Genomic DNA, 20164 nt, shown 5'->3' on the forward strand with positions numbered 1-20164 from the left:
AATACTTGTTTAATTTCTATTGTTACATGCTTCTCGTTGATGTGCATTTATTGAATGTTTGCTGTTGTCAAATGTTGCAAGGTTCTAAGAGGAAATTCCCAAACAGAAGACGCCCCAGCTCTGTGGAGAGCCTGGCTGGCGACAGACCCCTGCAACCAGCCCCTTAGGTCGCATTTCCCAGCTCTCCTAGTCTGGGTCTCTGCGGGCAGTACAGGCCCGGGGGAAGAGGGCGGGGGGGGGGGTTCAGGCTGGATTTAGGGAGTCGGCCTGGCTTTTCTCAGGGCTGGTGAAAGTAACGAATAACCTGCTGGCATGGGAGGGGAGGCCCCAGAAGTGGGCTTCTGCTCCAAAGGCCGCAGGGCAGTAAGGCGGCCAGCCTGTCTCATCCAGGCCAGTGTTCTGCCCGCAATTCCCGGGTCTGGGAAAGCGGGCCCGCCAGGGGCGGGGCCTGGAAAGAGCGGGAGGAGGAGGAGGGGGCTTGGACGGAGAGAGAAGAGGGAGGAGGAAGAGCCTCGGGGGAGGAACCAGGCGGAGACACCCAGGAAAAGCTGGAGAAGAAGGCGGCGGGAATGGGCAGGAAGAGGAACGGAAAGGAGAGAGAAGCGGGGAGGAGACGGGGAGGGGGTGGAGCCTGGGAGAAGTCAGGGGAGAAGCGGGGGAAGGGGTGGGGCAGGGGGCGGAGCCATGAGGGGAGCGGGGGCGGGGCCGATCAAGGGGCGGAGCCGGGGGGAGAGGCCTCCCAAGGCCGCCGCCGCCGCCGCCGCCGGGGCGCGTTCTCTTCCCGCGGGTCTGGCAGCCGGGGGTGCTCCCTCAGCCGCCGCTCCCCGAAGCGCGGGCTCTGGCGGCCCCGGCCGACGAGGACGCCCCGCGCGAACCGCCGCCTCTGGGGTCGCGGGGTCGCGGGGCTGCAGAGCCGCTGGCGCGCCCGGGCCGCCGCCGCCTCCCTTGGTGTCCGGGGCCGGCATGGAGCTCTTCCAAGCCAAGGACCACTACATCCTGCAGCAGGACGAACGCGCGCTGTGGTGCAGCCGCCGCGACGGCAGCCTCCATCTCCGACCGGGTGAGGCTGGCGGCACGGGGTCGCCCTGGGCGGGCGGGGGCCGAGGAGGGGGCGCGGCCGGGGCCCCTCGGCCGGGGGCTGCGGATCTGGCGCCTCCTGCGGCCCTGGCGGGCGGGGCGGGGCGGGCTCGAGCGAGGGCGCGCGGTCTGTCATTATTTCCTGAGAGGAGGGAGAGCTGCCGTCGCCCCTGCCCCTCTGCGGGGGACAAAGGACTGGCGACCCTCGTCCCTCCGAGCGCGCTTCTGCGTCGCGATCTGCTCCGCTGCCCCGGAGAGGGGACGTGAGTCGAGCCGCCCGCAGTCGGGGTCGGGCCGGCGCCCACCAGAAAGTTCGAGCGAGGTGCGCCTGGCCTTAAAGGCCTCTTCCTCTCTGGAGTGGCCTCTGCCCGTCCTTTGGGACAAGTTCTGGGTTCGAATCCCGATCTCAGGCCAGAGGCGATCGCGCCAGTTCAGTGGAACATCCTGCCGGAGCTTCAGTGCCTGTGGACATCTATCTGTTTCTGGTGGTCCTTTATCATTAAAGGCGTGACTTCATTCTGGTTACCTCATAGGCACTCGATTTACAGCGCCTTTTTTTTTTTTAATTTTAGTATTACAGTTAAACTGTATCGTAATATTCAACTTTTAATATTTTTGTGTGGCTCAGTATTGTGAGATACACTCTTGTGGGTCCATGTTTGGGTGTCATGTAAGCTGTCATGAGATGTCTAAGTCTACAACGATTAGTCTGCATTAGGAAAACTAGGTCACAGTGGTGAGTTAAACAGGGCAGTCGCTGCCCTCAGAGAGCTGACAGTCCGGGGGGGCGGTTTCCCTTGAGGGGGCCCCGGAGCACCTCCCCCTTTGAGGTTGCCAGTTCTTTTTCCTAATCACTGCAGATCTTTCATTTTAGGAGAAGTAAGAGAACAGAGTTCTTGAAGGAAATAGCCAGAGCATTTCAAGTTTACTTGTAATTCTTATATGTAATCTAGACAAAGGAATTTACGTGATATGAATTGGAAAGTATGAAAGGCACAAACGAACTTTTCATATACATCACAGCAGTTACCATTTATAGGAGGGTTTCCAAGGATCTGGTCCCTTAATATATTATTCCCAGTCCTCACAACAACCTTACAAAGCAGGTGGTGAGGTGATATCCTCTTTCTCAGGTGAGGAGACAGGTGTGAAAGGTTGAGTAACTTGACTGAGGTCACAGAGAGTAGAATTGGCCCCCAGAACACTTTCTGGCCCGTCCCACTGCTTGCCTAGGAAGGCCTGCTCGTTGATTTGCTAGAGCAGTGAAGAACTTATTTTTTTTTTTCTAGGTTTTGGATGTATTTTCTTGCTATTACATTTTATTTCCTCTATTCAGAATGGAAGAGAAACTACTGCACCCAGATAAGGTTCTTTGATAATCTTGAGACAGGAGGTGTTGTAGATAGGCTAATTTTGGCCGGTCTCCAGTCATTCTCTTCTCCCTGTTTTTCCTGATTTGATCATTTGCCTGGTCTTTCTCCCCTCGCCCCACCCACAATGTTTGGATAAGGCTTCAAGTGCAGACTGAAGAAAAGTAGATTGCAAAATTCCCCAGGCTGTCAAAGAGCCGACTCTTTGGATTCTTAAGAGCTTAAAATTAACTATGGCAGCTGGATGGAACTTGACATCACCTCTAACTCATTGGACAGAACACTTTTCTGTACTTCATTTCCTCAGCTATAAAATGAGGGTTGGACTTTTTGGTCCTTGTACATAATGAAATGTTTTTGAAACTGCCAATTTAAGTGTTTGTTCAGTGTACCTCTTTGAGGACAAGAATTGATGTGTTTCATCAAAAACACTCAGGAAATCTCTAGGTCACCTGTGTATTGGGACAGTGAATTGAAGCATATGTAGATAGAGGTGGATGTGGTTGTCTCCATTTCTAGGGCTACTCTCTCCTTTCTCTTAGCCTCTAAGATTGACAGAGATGAACCAAGCTGGTGGAATTACATGGAAGGAGGTAAGGTCCCAGGAGTCCTCTGAATAGATGGCTTTAAATGAATTATGTGTCATTCTGTTTGGTTTGTGTTCATTTCTCGTACACAGGAACCTGTCCAGTCCTAACAGCTTTAGGGATAAGTTGCTCCCCTCAAGAGAAGTAAGTCAACTCTTCTAGGGTGCTGGCTAGTAGCTTACCTTTCAGTGGAAGGATACTTAAACCCAACCATCTGAGCTGAAGCTCAGATGATCATGCTACAGGCTTAAGCCTTGAAGGAATATTCACAGGGAAACCTGGGCCTAGATTTTGGATTAAGCCATGTGGTTTGAATTACTGTTTATATATCCAAAGTCCATATCAGAAGGCAAATTAACTTTTTTCTGAATAAAATGGTTGTAGCCTTTGCAATTAATTTTATCACACTTCTTAGGATACAGCCTACCACAGACTAAAGCAGACCAAAAATATAGAGGAAGAGGCCATTATCTTTCAGAACAGCCTGTTTTTGATCTCCAGGTGTTCAAGTACATATAGCCAATGAATAAAGAATCTCACACACCTGACTTTACCAAATAGTTTATCCTATCCAATACTCAAGAGCCTTTCTAAAGAATGCCTATGGAATAATGGCATTTAATTGTTAAATGTTTTCCAGGTCTTTTTCTGTAGACTTATTTAAAATTCTCCATTTTATTGGATCATCTCCCTCTGCTTTTACAGCCAGTTTTGCTATTGTTTGTAATGAAAGCATTTAAAATCGTTCATAGTTTCTTACTGGTTATTCAACTGAATAAATTACTGGCCAAGTCCTTTTCTTTCTAAAGGGCAGTATCATAAGACCAAAAAAGCCTGTGAGCCTTGTGATTTTTATGTTTGTGGCAACTTGAAACAGGACTTTTCTTCTAGTGGCATCAGAAGGATCAGTATTGATATTTAAGTCTAAAGTGACCATTTCCTTGGTCTGGAATGTTTGTTACTGTCAGTCTCTTTTCCTGCCTAGTTTATTTTGTAAGACCCAGTTCAGATGCCACCCCTACTCTGTGCTCACCATAGCCTGCATTCCTGGGGCAGAATTATTGGTCACCTTTTTGTGTTTCCAGGTGCTTTAGACGCTTGGTACACACGTTAGTTATAGCCCTGACTGTATCATATAATAATAGTTTGCTTCCTTCTTCCCCAGTGGAGAGAGCATTCCTCAAGGCAAGGACCACGTTCTACTCATCTTGGTGTCTCTGAGCTTTAGAGTGCTTAGGACACAGAAGGCATTTTTGGTTGAGTTGAGCCGAATTAAATTTAAGTCCAGGTTTTCTCTCAATACTATCATTGCCACAAATATAGCATGTTGTGTTATGCTTATTACTCATTTTAGGCCCTGTTTTAAACGTCTTCTAATTTAGGTGGAAAATCTCTGTCCAGCTGGATAAGGAAATAAATGTGAGGAAAGGTGCATTTCCATTTACGTTGTTTTTCTATCTGATTTAACGTCATTTAAAAAAAAAATCTTTGTGATGGTATTCCGTATTTTCTTCTTTAACATTGTTTAAATTTTTTCTTCTAAGTAGTTGAGTATTTTTTCTGGCTTTCCATTTTTTTAAGGTTAGTGAGTGTCTGTATTCATACTTAGAACTGCTTTTTTGGTGGATGCTTATATCTCTTGCAGGGTAATGACCAGCAGAGGAAAATATTTAGACTGTTTTATTTTCAACCAGGGAAGATGATAAAGCACTGTGTAAACATTCAGTAATCTCTTGAGAGTGGAGTTTCACTATCTGAGAATAAGGGCTGTAACTTAAAGACTTAAAAAGCAATATAATATAGTCCACTGTTGAGCAAGGGTGATATGGTCTTATCTCTTTAATCTTAAAACTGCTTCCACTTGTCCTTGTAGCTTTGTCTGATAGGACAGTGTTATATAATTTACTGCTGCGTATTGCTTCATTCTGTTCTGAGACTGACCACGAAAAGATGGTAGAGCATCTGTCATACACATAACATTCATAAGCATGTAAACTATTTAGAGAGAGACGAAACACTGAATGATACATACCAGTGAACAGTTTTTGGAGGGGGATGCTAGTTATCAGAATGTACAGAAACATAAAAATGCATTCCTGTTTTTCTTAGTTATTTTTTGATAATGAAATTATTTTTAATATGTCATATGAAAACTTTTTTGAATGAGAAATTAGTTACAGAATTGAAATCTAAATAGAACTTTTATCTGTTTTGCGGAATCATATTTTATGCAACTATATCCAGTTTAGACTTTTGTGTTATTTGGTATTTACTTTGAAAAAATCTTTTAACTTTACCTTTTAAAAAAATCATGTTTGCTAAAAATTCACCGCTTACCATGACAAAATGTAATAGGGCATTTTAATTTAAAAATTAGTTATTAAATATATTATGAAAATCTTTTAACCATTTTTGTTGCTGTTGAATAACCAGTTTTTTTCCCCTAGTGTCTTTAGTTTTCAGTTTCTTTAAAATGGCTTACCACTTTTATACCTTGAACACTTCTTACCCCATATTTTATATTTCTAACAGGCTAGCAGTTGGATTGAACAGATCTGTAAACTTATTTTGTGAACATTTATTGTTATGCATGCAAGATACAAAACACATCTTTCCAAAAAATTTCCCCCTTTCTTTGGCTTAAAAAAAAAAGATAGTCTTTGTAGGGTGAATGATGACAATTTTTGGAATCAGGTTTTACAGCTAGAGGGAAGTTTTTGTGCATATTGTCTGCTTTGTGAACTGAGATTAATAGTAGCTAATAACAACAGCTTTTATTTACTAAGCATTTTTCTGAACCAGACACTGTTCTAAGCCCTTTATGTGTACTGTTTCATGTCATCCCCACAATAAAACTTAGGCGGAGGGGTTTTATTATTATTTTACAGGCACAGAGAAGTAATTTGTCCAAGTTCAAAGAATAAGAGGGAGAGCCAGACTTCTAACCCCATATTGACTCCAAAGCCAAGTTTTTCTCAATATTGACAAAAATGTTTTATAAACCTTTCTACCTTCTTGACCACAAAGTTGTAGGATTTATATTTTTATGGGTAATATCTGAAATGTATTTAGCTGTCATAGTCATTATAGTGTAGCCTATGTAGAGAATAAAATAGCCTCTGAAATGTCAAAGTATGCACGTTGAGGAAGGATCTATGTAGAATGAAAAGGCTAATGATGGGACTATTGGTTTGTTCTTTGACCTTTCACCTGTCCTCACTCTTTTCTTGCAAAACTAGTTATATAGTTACAGGGAATATCGTTATATAATAGGTTGACTCGTTTTTCCAGTTACGGTCAGTTTGTAAGTTTTCTCTTCTTAAGTTTTTAGAACATTTGCAGGTTGTGGAGGGAATATATAGAGGGAAGATCTTGGAGCAGAAACACTGATATGTACTGGATGGGAACTATTTCAGCCAGTGATGAGTAACCTGAAGCCTTCTCAGTCTAACTTTGCAAGAGTTCCAGATCCAGTTCCAGATCCAGTTTCACAGACATCCTTTCAGAGCACATAAAGCAGAGAGGGAATGGAGGAGAAAAAGTCTTCAGGGCAACCACTTCCGAAGAGGGGAGGGACTTTGTAGCATCGCTGATTCCTAGATGCTTGTGTTCTGGCCATGCCAGCAGAGGCCAGGACTTGCCAAAGGCTGGCTTCAGAGGAGAGGCAGTATCCAGGCCTTTAAGATAGAGCATGCAGGTGCCAGAAACAAAGGTGCCCTGACAGCTTGGTCTTTTTGGAACATGGCTACTTTGGTGCTGCTCCAGGATGCCCAGCAGCACGGCTTCCCCTTATCCCACCTGCCCAGCCTAACTCAGCCCAAGCAGGGAGAAGGAGATGTAGATTCATTATTATATCCCTAGCACCTGGCCCACTGCAAGTCATCTGTAAAAATTGTATTGAATGAATTGAAATAATTCTAGTTTCTGGTTGACTCTGTGTATCTTGAGCAGCAAAGAGGTTGTTGGGAGGATTAAATGAAGAACATAAGAACAGAAGACTAAAACGCTGCATCTCTTACCAACTTTAAAAAATGTGCTAATTTCTCATTGTCGTTTTATTCAGGAAACGGGGGAATCTAACTTTTAATTCTGTGGGATTCAATAAATCTTTTCTTTTTTTAATGAAAATAAATGAGACCCAAAGACATTTTTATTTTTCTCTAACTGGCCCTATGCCAACAAAAAAAAAGATTGTTGGCTGATTTTGGTTCTTATGATTTATGACAAAATTAGCTGATGTATTTGCAGATAGATACTAGACTATCGGAAAATCGAACTAATTTGGCTATAGTATTGATTCAGTGCATTCTCAGAGCCATAGTCTGACCTTGATGTGGTTTTATGGGGATTTAAATGTGTTAGATCTTTATAAGCTGCATTACTATCTCTCTGTAAACCTTTTTGTAAACTGTTCTATTCCTGTTCAAATATGTTTTAAAATATAAACTTTTAAAATCTAGTCTTGCAAACACAAACCTGAGAAGTAACAGCAATCTCATAGAACCTGTAACAAATTACTCATTAGCTGGGCTAAGTTATAATCATATGTGTCAGACGACCATAAACGAGCTGAGAAGAATATTTGAATTAGAGTATGTTTACCAAAATAGAGAAATAATACATTACTTTATTATCAGTAGCTGTTGATAATACATTAAGTAATATTTAAGTAGTATTTAAAAAGTGAGGGTGAGCACTGCACATTTAGCCTCATAGTACTATCAGAACACATACTGGTAGTATCTTAATTAAATCCCATGCTCTGTTAAGATGACTCATTTTCTGGTTGCTGTGAGACCCTTAAAGGAACTGTTCTCATTCACAAAAAAGCATCCACTCCTGCCAACTTTTTGGTAAGGCTGTTGAGGGAAGTACAGGTTGATTTAGGTCAGTGTTCCCTGTTTTTTTTTCTTTTTAAGCTACCGCATTTTAATTGCAGATTCTTCCACATTTAACCTTGAATTTCTTCAACTTCATAGTGGGATATTTAAAAATACATTTAAAGTACATTAATTTTTCTTTATGAAAATTTATGAATATTATTCTTTGAAACCTCTTTTTACTTGTACTAAACTTCAAATTCCAGTTTCTGCCATGGTCAACATATATAATTTGAAATAGTCCTAACATGTAACTGAAGTGTTGGGACATTTTAAACATGCCACAATGCTCTTAATTTTAGTAGGTTGCGTGTATAATATTAATGATGCTTCATGGTGTCATTATACATTGCTTTTATGCCAGATATAAACATTCTTCTCCCTATTTCCAGCATAATAACCCTCCCCTCCCCCAGGGAACAGTTGTGGTGGGTAGACCAAAGAGTTTGGCAGAGTTTCTAGTTTGCTAGTCTCCCTCTGGGCAGTTGTTCTTCTTGACCTCCAGGATTCACCTCTAGTAGCTATTGCATTTATCCCCCTTTGCACCTTTCAAATACTCCCTTTTCTCAAAGAAGCAGCCCTCCGCCCTGACGACTAATTTAGTATTCTATTCCTTTCTCCTTCCAAATTATATTAAGTCTGAAATTCTGTGAAGTCATTTATTTATTATTTCAACAAACATATATTGAAGATCTGTCTGCGAGGCATTGTGCCAAGGTAAAAAGATGGATAAAATACTCTCTACCCTATAACCCAGGTAGTGGTCCAACAAGGGAAAGGCATACAGAGGATTCTAGAGCGACAGATACTGTGATAGAGCTGAGTTCTGTGGGAGATTTGAGCTGGGTCTTGAAGTTCAAAGTCTCTGTTTTTTCCCAAGGTAGTGAAAATCTGTTTTTCTTCCTCATAAAGAAATGGGAAGAAAGGTGTTCTTTTATTTGATTCTCTGAAGTTCCTGCCAGCTGTAAATTGTCTGTGATTGTTTCTGTCTTATTTAAGAGTGGAAAGTCCTGGGAGAAACTGGCCGTGTGACTAGTGGACTTTAATGGGTATATATATTTTTTGCCTTGCCTTGCCAGAAATAACTTTGTATGCACATTGCCTTGGTTCTAATTAAGTACTCAAAAAAAAAAAAAAAAAAAGAAAAAAGTTTATGAGAATGAATAGTGCCTAACTGGCCAGACTGAAATAGTACAGGTTCTCCCCTGTACCTCCCACCCCACAGGACACTCTGCTGTGGCCCTCGTTTGATCTAGAAGCAGTTCTACATTTGAGGGCAATTAAAATGGCACATCCTAGACCTGATGGTGTGTTTGAAGGTAGAGCTTTTTGTTGGTAAGGACCTATGGTATCAGAATGACTATACAGACGATCCTAGATGGAAGAGAGTGAGTTTCGAACAGAGTTTTCAGGAAAAGCTAGGAAACTATTTAAACGCCAACAGAGACAAAGGTTGCATCTATTTTATGTTCGAAGTGCTAATTTTATGCATCTCAGTTACCGGCTCTAAAATGAGTTAAGGAAAATACCAACTGTTAGCTCACCTGTGCTCTTATTTAGCTTTCAGAATCCTATTTCTTTCTCTTGTCGTATTCTAAAGATTTATTTATTTATTTTGGCTGCCGTTGGGTCTTTTTTTTAAATTAATTAATTAATTTATGGCTGCATTGGGTCTTCGTTGCTGTGCGGGCTTTCTCTAGTTGTGTTGAGCGGGGGCTACTCTTCGTTGCGGTGCGCGGGCCACTCATTGCAGTGGCTTCTCTTGTTGCAGAGCACAGGCTCTAGGCATGTGGCTTCACTACTTGTGGCTGGCAGGCTCTAGAGTGCAGGCCCGGCAGTTGTGGCGCAAGGGCTCAGTTGCTCCGTAGCATGTGGGATCTTCCCGGACCAGGGACCAAAACCGTGTCCCCTGCGTTGGCAGGCAGATTCTTAACCACTGAGCCACGAGGGAAGTCCCTGAGTTGGGTCTTTGTTGCTGCGCGTGGGCTTTCTCTAGTTGTGGCGAGCTTGGGCTACTCTGTTGCTGTGCACGGGCTTCTCGTTGCAGTGGCTTCTCTTGTTGCGAGCACGGGCTCTAGGCACACTGCCTCAATAGTTGTGGCTCACAGGCTCTAGAGTGCAGGCTCAGTAGTTGTGGCACACGGGCTTAGTTGCTCCGTGGCATGTGGGATCTTCCCCGACCAGGGATTGAACCCGTGTCCCCTGCATTGGCAGGCGGATTCTTAACCGCTGCGTCACCAGGGAAGTCCTATCACAGGATATTGAATATAGTTCCCTGTGCTATACAGTAGGACCTTGTTGTTTATCCATCTTATGTATATTAGTTTGCATCTGCTAATCGCACACTCCCAATCCTTCCTTCTCCCCAACCTGCTCTCCCTTGGCAACCACAAGTCTGTTCTCTATGTCTGTCTGTTTCTGTTTCATAGATATGTTCACTTGTGTTGTATTTTAGATTCCATATATGTGATATCATATGGTATTTGTCTTTTTCTTTCTGACTTACTTCACTTAGTATGATAATCTCTAAGTCCATTCATATTGCTGCAAATGGCTTTATTTCATTCTTTTATGGCTGAGTAATCTGTTATGTATATATATACCACATCTTCTTTATACATTCATCTGTCAATGGACATTCAGGTTGTTTCCATGTCTTGGCTATTGTAAATAGTGCTGCTATGAACATAGGGGTGTATGTATCCTTTTGAATTATAGTTTTGTCTGGGTATATGCCCAGGAGTGGATTGCTAGCTCATATGGCAACTCTATTTTTAGTTTTCTGAGGAACCTCCATACTGTTTTCCATAATGGCTGCACCAGTCTACATTCCCATCAACAGTGTAGGAGGGTTCCCTTTTTTCCACACCCTCTCCAACATTTGTTATTTGTAGACTTTTTAATGATGGCCATTCTGACCAGTGTGAGGTGGTACCTCGTTGTAGTTTTGATTTGCATTTCTCTCATAATTAGTGATGTTGAGCATCTTTTCATGTTCCTATTGGCCATCTGTATGTCTTATTTGGAGATATGTCTATTTAGGTTTTCTGCCCAAAAAACAATTTCTAATATCCTTCATGCTGCACTGTAATTAGATCCCAGTTTTTGTTTGTTTGTTTGTTTGTTTTTTGCGGTACGCTGGCCTCTCACTGTTGTGGCCTCTCCCGTTCCGGAGCACAGGCTCTGGACGCACAGGCTCAGCGGCCATGGCTCACGGGCCCAGCTGCTCCGCGGCACGTGGGATCTTCCCGGACCGGGGCACGAACCCGCGTACCCTGCATAGGCAGGCGGACTCTCAACCACTGCGCCACCAGGGAAGCCAGATCCCAGTTTTAATAGAAAAGTCCAGAAATTCTTAGGATCCCTTTCCTAGGTAGTATATCTCATCTTTTAACTATTCTTAGGGGTTTTTTTTTTTCCCTTAGGGTTATTTTTTTAAACGTATTTTTTTATACTAGCTTACACCAACTTTTTGCTTATTCACTATATATTATGAACTCTTTATTCAGTTTATGGTTCTTAATTACGTGAAAGAGTTTCAAGCTGTCCACGGCACAGGCGTCATCTTTGAATCACTCAGGTAGGATAAAACTAAAGCTACTAATGCAGGCTCCAACTAGTAACCTATAATCACTTCGACCTGTAATTCTCAACCTGGCTGTTCTTTAGAATCACCTGGGGGAGATTTACAAAATACCTGTGCCTGGGTCCCACCGTAACCCAACAGTCAGACTCGAGGATGGGGCCCAGGCATCAGTATTTGTAAAGCTCCCAGATGGTGATGTTGAGCAGCCGGGATCCAGGACCTTTGAGCTGGAGTTCACACTGGGAAAGCAGCAGCCGCTGGAACTTCTAAAGTGGATTAGCTCTTTAGCTTGCTGAATGCTGGAAAATAATTACTATTGGAGAGTTCAGAGAAACATGTATCAAATTTTGCATTTATAAGATGGCATCTGAATCAAATTATTCCTTAACCTTTTTTTCTGGCCTAATTAAATTTTGAGAATTTAAGTATGGATGAGCTAACCATTGGAACTTTTAGTTCCTCATTGTAGAACCCTTTTCCTCATCTGTTTGACTTTGGTGTTGGTAATTGTCTTTTCAGAGCCATAATGTCCTTTTGTCTTTAGCAGGAAATGAAACTTGGGTCTGATTATGTATGCATACACTAGCACCTTTTTTTTTTTTTTTGACACAAGTGAAACTGCCTGTAAACTTCAGCAGCTGTGCAAAACCCAGGCTTGTTCTTGGGCTGAGGGAGCGCCATCACTCTGGGCTCTTGGAATGAGTGAGTCATGCTCTCTGCAGGCACACAGTACTTAACCACTTGTTTTCTGTGTACCAGGAAGAAGAGGGCATATGAAAATAGAAGCCATGTCCTGCCAAATGGATCTGAAATAAGAGTGGAAATGTTGACCTAATGGGTCAAACAATTGAGCTTATGACAAACTACTTATGTCTTTGGGTGTATGTTACTTTAATGGTTTCACTAATTAAAATTTGGCATTATTTCTAAAATACTATGCTTTTGTAATTTGTAAGCAGCTCTACTCTTTACTAGATAACCTTGATAATCCTAAATTTTAAAACCTATTTGCAAACTTCAAATGTCTCTCTTTTGAAATTGTGTGCCACATTGGAATATACCTTTCGAAGGAAGGATTAGAAAGCAATATGTTTGTTGGAGCAGATCAATTACATGGCTCTTCTTTGTGGAAGGAAGGGACAAGCCCACTGGCCATTCTCCCTGTCATTCCAATGCCTTCTGCCTCCGGAGTAGGCATTAATAATGGTGACAGAGTGTCGATTACTAAGCATAGTTGCTACATATGCCGAGACCAGTATGGTTCATACATGTCCTCTATACAAACACTCTGCTAATGCTTTTATTTATTTTTATCTCCTTAATGAAGAGTAACAGATTTAAAAAATACACACATATTTTGAAGTGTCTGTTGTGTGCCAGGAACTGTACCAGGCATAAAGTCATAGCGGCTCAAAAAGACACACTCAGCCTCCCTTCTTGTGCCCGTTATATATAGCCTATTTCAGGCCTTCCTCCACTGGCTTCTCGCTATATTGGTGTGAGAAGCTGTGGGCACCTGCTAGAGATTTTAAGATAATTTAAAGTTTCCCAGAGTTTTTAGTTAAGTCTTTCATTGTGAGAAATCACATGCTCATCGTTTATGATTTGGTTCAATAACTATTGAATGAGTCCCTGTTGTGTCAGACACTGTGCTAGGCTGCAGGCATACAGTGGTAAACAAAATAGGCCTAGAATTAAATAAACCGATAGAAGAGTCGAGACTTAATAGTCTGTCTTTTAATTGGTAAGTTGAAACTTTACATTTATTATAATTATTAATATATTATGAGTTATTTTCACCTTTTATTCATGTTTTCCATTTATTGTGCTTTTCTCAGTTTTTTTGTTCTATCACCTTTTACTGTGTTCCGTAGGATGCTATGAATTTTATTTTTACTTTAAAATTTTTTTAATTTTCTGGATGGTATGAATTTTTATCAGATGTCTTTCTGTTGCTGATTAAAAGCTACCCATTCTGTTTTTTGTTCTTCTATGGTTTCTCAAAACTTAGGACCCTAGTACTTATTTTCATGTATATAACTAAAGTCTACTGATGTCTGTGTCTTTTTCCCAAGTATATTTTAACCTTCATTTAGACTCTACTGCTTCTAGATTTCCCCTCTCCAGTGTAGGGGACTTTAGGGGAGGGGAGGAAGCTGGCAGTTATGCTTGATTTGCCATTTGGACCTGAATTGGGTTGCTAGGACTGTTTCTGCGTGCCTAATTTTGAGCTGCATCAGAGCCCTGTATCTGTTTCACATTCTGAAGAAACAGAATTTGGGGGGCATATCTAAGCATTGAGATATTTTCATAAAACATTTATTACTCTCAGAAGGCTTTTAGGGATTATGGCCTTAAGATTTAATGTAAAAAACAATCGAAGTTGGGTTTTTCCTTTTTTATCCTTTCCTTTTTAAATAAAAAGCCGTATGTAGACCCTTGAAATAAAAATCTATAGAGAGATTTAGTGAGTGCTAGGAACCTGAAATTTTAAATGCATATACACATTTCCCAACTTGAGCTAAAAGTTATTGAACATTTATGTGCCAGGCATTGTGCTGGGTACTTTCACATAATTCTTCCATTTAATCCTCATAAAAATCCTGTAAGTTAGATGGAATTCCCACTTATGAAAGAGGGACCTGAAGTTGTAAGGGGTTCCAAGACTGCAGTAGAGCTGGGACTTTTCACTCAGGACATGGAACGCAGGCTGTGCCCATGTCACTCAGAATCTCTTGACTCTGTCCAGCCTTCCAGTTGCAGATTTGGAACCAGGTCACCCTCGTGCACACTCCTGTCACCTGGATCTCTGGCTTTAGGCTTGCCTTCTCCCATCCATCCTCTGCATACTAGCCCCAGTGTTCAATCTCAAATGCAAATCTGCCCTCTCTGGAGGAAATGTCTCCTGAATTTACTGCCTGTGGTCCTACTGAGTTGGTCCCTGTTTAGTTTTTCAGCCTCATTCTTACAGCTTCCTGCCTTTTACCTTAAGGGCTTACAGTACCAAACTGTTTAGAGTCCTCCTTGCATTCAGTAAATATTTGAGTGCCTGTTATGTGTTATACAGTCTGCTGCATGTGGGCCTGCCCAGGGCTTTTCTCATGATCTAGATGGAGGAGGTCTTGGCTCTGGACAAGGATAGTGGCCACGGGGATGGAGAGAAGTGAAACATTCATCAGATATGAGGAGGTAGAATCAACAGGACTTGGTGAGGAAGAAAGCTGTTTTTTTTTTTTTTGGCCGCATCATGCAGCTTGTGGGATCTCAGTTCCCCAACCAGGGACTGAACCCACGCCACAGCAGTGAAAATCCGGAATCCTAACCACTAGGTCACCAGGGAACTCCCAGGAAGAAAGCATTTTGAATGTCTCCCAGGTTCTGGCTTGTGTGGCTGGAATGATGGTGGTGAGCTGAAAGCCCCCTACGAACTTAAAATGAGAGTATTATATCTGAGTAGTTACACATGGTAGGGAAACTTATGGTGTTAGAGGTAGGATAGAGCCCTGGACTGAGAGTGGGATATGGGGTTTTGATTTTAACAAGCTGTGTAGTTAATATTGGACACATTACCTCTGCCAGTCATGATGTCTTTATTTGAAATAGAGCAGATGACTTTAACTTTGTTACTTCAAATACTGAACCCTTCTAATGTGATTCAGTGCAAATTATCTGACTCCAGCCTGCTTCTCCATTCTGTGTCGTTTGCTCATTTGTCTGTTCAGCATTTGGAGCCTGCTGTATATCATGCACTTGGGACATAAAGCTAAATGAGATCAGGTCTCCATGAATTTTCTGTTCTTGATGAGCTTCCTGTTCAGTCAGGGAGACAGGCAAGTCAGTAATTAGGTGCATTAAACCAAAATGAGATGCCACGATGCGTATACGAGCAGGGTTCAGGGAGATCACAAAAGAGAACCTGATCAGTTCTGCCGGGTGGGTGGAATGGGGAATGTGTCAGGGAACACCAGTGACCCTTGTTCTGAGTCTGGAATGGACAGCATGCCGAAGTGGGTGGGGAGCAGCATTCCAGGCCCAGCCTGTGCACACTTCTGGATGACTGTAGGAAGACAAGGATGCTGGGGTGGGGAGGCGGGAGGAGGGTAGACAGGAGGAGCCCACGCTGGGCCTTGAGAGCCTTTCCAAGGAATTTGGACTTTGTTTCTCAGGCTCTGGGGGGTCGGAGAAGACATATGACTGGATTAACAATGTTCTATGTATTTTTTTCATGCCTAATGTATTTCTTTTACAATATCAATGTTAGACAAACTAGACTTTAGGGCAAAGAGCATTATTTGAAATAAAGGCAGTTATTACATCCTGATAAATGGAGCAATTCACCAGGAAGATATAATAATCCTGAATCTGTATGTGCCTGACAACATAGTCTGAAAAAATATGAGGCAAAAATTAAGAAGGAAGAGTACACAAAGCATGGGATTTTAAAAAAAAGAACGCTGTCAAAGTATTAGGCTAAGCAGTCAAAACATTAGCAAGTACATAGAGCAGTTGAATAAAATAATTAATAAAGTTGATAATGAGCCCTCACCCCAGAGTTGAATAGTGTATTCAAATGTTTGAGGTAAGAAATACTTTTAAAAGCATGACTTGAACAGACATATATGTATATACCTATAACTTCAGAAGCAAGAGTTTTGTGAAGTGTTTCCCCTTACATGGTACAGTTTTTCTCTTTTCTGTTTCTTTGCTGTTAGTGCTGGTCTCGTTGTACAAAATTGATATAATGACCCACCAACGGATTGAATTGACACCCTTTTTCTTGAAAACACTAAGAAAATATATGTGCTTTTCAAGTACACACAGAACATTTGCAAACTGGCTTTCTGGATTCCCCTCCCCGCACCAAGCGTCTGGTACTCCTCTTGTTCTGCCTCTTGTCCTTCCCCCGCTAAAGCAAAGATGACTTTGACTCCTATTTTTACTGAGTCAAGGCCATACGATACATCCATCTGCTTCTCATCTCCATTTCTATATTTAGCCTTTTCATCTTTTCTTCTAGACTTAGAAGAAAGTAATATCTTTCATTTCCAAGGTTAACTTTTACACCTGTACTTTTGATTTCATTTTGTTTTCTTTTCCTCCTTAAATAGCTCCTGGTTTTTATGCCTAGACATTTCTCCTTGACCACCCTATCATGAACTCAGTCTTAATGGCCTAACTAGTTCTCTCTCAAATAACCTCAAAGATTATTAGTGACTATTATTTTTATTTTTATTTATTTATTTATTTATTTGTGCCAGGTCTTAGTTGCGGCACGCGGGATCTTTTTTTTTTTTAGTTGCGGCACGCGGGATCTAGTTCCCTGGCCAGGGGTCGAACCCGGCCCCCCTGCATTGGGAGCGCAGAGTCTCAACCACTGGACCACCAGGGAAGTCCCAGTGACTATTATTTTTAGTCGTTAGACCGCAAAACTTAGTCATCTTTATAGTTTTTTTTTAAGTGAAATTTTAATTTTCTTGAATGGCTGCTATAGTCACATGGTTCAAAATGCCAAAGGTGCAAAAGGGTGTTACTGAGTTAGGAGGTTCTCGCCCACCTTTTCTCCTGCTGCTGTATAGCCTGCTTTTTCTTCCTTCCTCCTTCTTACTCAGCTATGTCCTCATCTTATCCCTCTCAAGAGAAGATAGACGTTTCACTGTCATTTCAAAATTCACCCTCTTCCTGTCCTTTGTGTAGCTTCCTTTGGGGTGTTTCATGTTAATCTCCTTTTGTACATTCTTCACCTACTGCCCACCCTGCTCCCCAAGCTACCATATCCTTTCAAGCCAAGGCTCTTGTGATAAATAACCTTCTAACTCCTTTCCCTGCTCGCAGTCTCCACCCCCGTTCAGTGCTGTCACCTAATCCCTGGCTGCAGTCTTGTTTTACTTTTGTCATTGTCTGCCTGCCAAGGCCTCCAGGAAGTAAGGCTCATTAGTCTTTTATTCAGGTCTCTCCTTATTGGCCTCAGTTTACTTTTTCCAGTCTTATCAATAAAGATCTCCACCATACTAACGATACTCATTGGTCTTCTGATCTATACTGTTTGCTCCTTTATTTTTATATCTTAGCCTGATAACAGTGCCTGGTTCTTGGAAGGTACTTGATAAGTGTTTCCCCAGTGAAGGGACAGTTTCCAAAACAAACCTTGTACTTTCTTTCTGCTGCATTATTTTTCTTTCTGATTTCCTTATGCTTGAAGTTCCACTTCCTCTATGTAACTGTCCATGACTGTTTTAGCTCTAACTTTTTCATCCTCCTCCATATTCCTAGAGCTCATCTGAAACCCAAGGGATAGAGTCTTAAAACTGTGGTTGTTCATCTGAAGTCAGGGTGGGGTTATGAGTAGCTGGAGCTGTTTCCTTAGCAGGGGCACCTGTGTTGGCAGATGTTGAGATTTGGCCTGCCTGACAGGGATTCTGGTTATTTGAAAAGAAATCAGGGTACTTTTAGTTTGTACACCAACATGAATTCCAGAGTTAGAGTTAGATTTTTATAAATTAACAAAGAGGTAAAATTAATAAATACATAATTGATAATGGGTAAGGAACAACTTAGATAATATGATAAGCGAAAAAATAATGAAAAAACAGATTTGTATAAAAATTTAAAACTGAAAATATTTACAAACATATCAAAGAGTTGATGTTCTTAATATAAAAAGAACTCGTAAATCAATAAGGAACATAAAGAAAAATTGTTAGAGGATATGAATAAGAAAATCATAGAAGAAGAAACATAAGCAGTCAGTTTTATAATTAAATGTTTAATCTTACCAGCAATGAAAAGAAAATAAACATCATTTAGGCAATGGATACCATCAAATTAGCAAAATTTAAAAAGAAATTCTAAATGATGGCAAAGCATAAGAAGCATTTTCATATGCTTCTGGCAGAAATCTAACTTGGTGTATAACCTTTGCAGAAAGCACTTTGGTAATATTTGAAAGCTTTCATTTTTTTTTAATGTTTTCACCTATTAATTTCATTCCTAGGAACTGTTCTAAAGCTATTAATTAGGGAAATAAAGTATTTGAATAATGTTCATCATGATCATTATTGTTTATAATAGAGAAAAATTGGAAATCACTTAAATGTCCAAGAGTGAGGAGGTGCTTCCTTAAGTGGAAAATTAGCCATGAAGTTATAATTTTGGAGAATATTTTAAAGATGTGAGAAAATACAAAATGGTATAAGAAAAATTAACATACAGTGTTGTGTTTGCAATATTGCAGTTGGATATGCACACAGACATATGTGAAATGTAGCAAAATAATGTTATCTCTGGGTGGCGGGATGGAAGTGATAAAGTATTTTTTCCAATTTTATACAGTATTTATAATAAGAATGCATGTTATTTAAAATGTAAATATTGTCTTACTGATTAGTTCCATATATAAATTCTGAGGGAGGCACTGTAGTTGGATGGTTAAGAGCACAGGCCATGAGTCATGCAGACCTGGCTTTGAATTGCAGCTCTGCCCTTGATCCGTTGTATGACATGGCCACTTTACTTTTCTAAGGCTCCATTTCCTCATCTGTGAATTGGGACTCCTAATACCTAACTCATAGAATTGTTAGGGTTAGAAATGATAATGTGTATAACAGCCTTTAAAAAAATTAATTCCCTATTTTACTTTAATTCTTGAAATAAAAACAGAAGGTAACTTTTTTTTGCCTCCCATTGAATGTACCATTAACAGAGATGTTCAAGATACAATAGTCAAAACTCTTCTGTAATTACCCACATGTGTTACAGATTGATTATACATTTCATTAAAATAGAATTTAAATGGTAATAACTAAAATGTAATTTTAATTTTCTGCTAAGAGAAATGCTGTTTTCATTCTTGCTAATTTTTTCCTGCTATTGAACCACCACTAATGTTACCTTTATCTCCATGGATATAACAGCCTTTTGTAGCCTGGGTTCCACAACAGAATTATGCCCTGATGTCCTCAGGCATCCTTTGTATGTAATGAATTAGCTTCTCTTCTGTGTGTCTAGAATGGTACAAACTATGTACCATCCTTGGGAGAATTGAGAAAACAGTCATCCAAATCATTGTCTTGCTCTGTGGTTCAGATGAGGAACCCTGATTGGATGCCTGGCACATATTAGGCACTCAGTATAAATGGAAGCAATTCCTATTGTTTTTTCCATAGAAGTCACATAAAAGAGCACTTGCTTTCTGGGTTTCTTTGCTTGGTGTTAGCTTCTTTGGGAAAGGGTATTTTCCAGAGTGTGATTCAGTAAGTGCACATCTCTGTGGTGGTTTCTCAGGCCTTGTCTTTGGATCTGGGACTGGCCATGGCGACAGCACCTTGGATAACTCCTCTTGTTTGCCCTCTTGTAGTGTACCAGCCTCCTTCCTCCACTGCAGGGCGCCAGAGTACTGCCTCGCATCTGAGTAGAGTTTTAGAATTTCAGTTATCTCCCCATAACTGTCCGTATATTAGAAGGCTTATTCAGGTCGGAATTAATACTTGTCCACAAAGTGCTCAATAGTAATGTATTCAGTTCTGGGTGTTGAAAACTGCTCTTTTGGAAAGCGGATCATTTTTTAATATACTGCTAAAGATAGCGTTTTTTTTTAAATCGTCTTGTGACATTCCTGTGACATTTCTTTTTAAAAATTTTAATACAATTTAAAAAGTTACTTTCCAT

The 20164-nt window shown here is 41.1% G+C and overlaps 1 protein-coding gene across 8 annotated transcripts in view; it reads left to right on the top strand.

Moving 5' to 3' along the window:
• The first annotated feature begins 876 nt into the window (after nt 1–876).
• Nucleotides 877–20164, top strand: part of INPP5F (inositol polyphosphate-5-phosphatase F) — a 92674-nt gene continuing 73386 nt past the window's right edge. For all 8 annotated transcript variants that reach the window (XR_003796964.1, XR_003796965.1, XM_029244758.1 and 5 more), the window contains exon 1: nt 877–1060. Coding sequence is in view for 6 of the 8 variants with exons in the window: in XM_029244758.1 (XP_029100591.1) it covers nt 964–1060 (97 nt within the window). In the remaining 2 variants the exon portion in view is untranslated. The remainder of the gene's footprint in view (nt 1061–20164) is intronic.

This window comes from Monodon monoceros, unplaced genomic scaffold (assembly GCF_005190385.1).
Source record: "Monodon monoceros isolate NGI ecotype Baffin Bay Population unplaced genomic scaffold, NGI_Narwhal_1 Super_Scaffold_4, whole genome shotgun sequence".
Classification (NCBI taxonomy): domain Eukaryota; kingdom Metazoa; phylum Chordata; class Mammalia; order Artiodactyla; family Monodontidae; genus Monodon; species Monodon monoceros.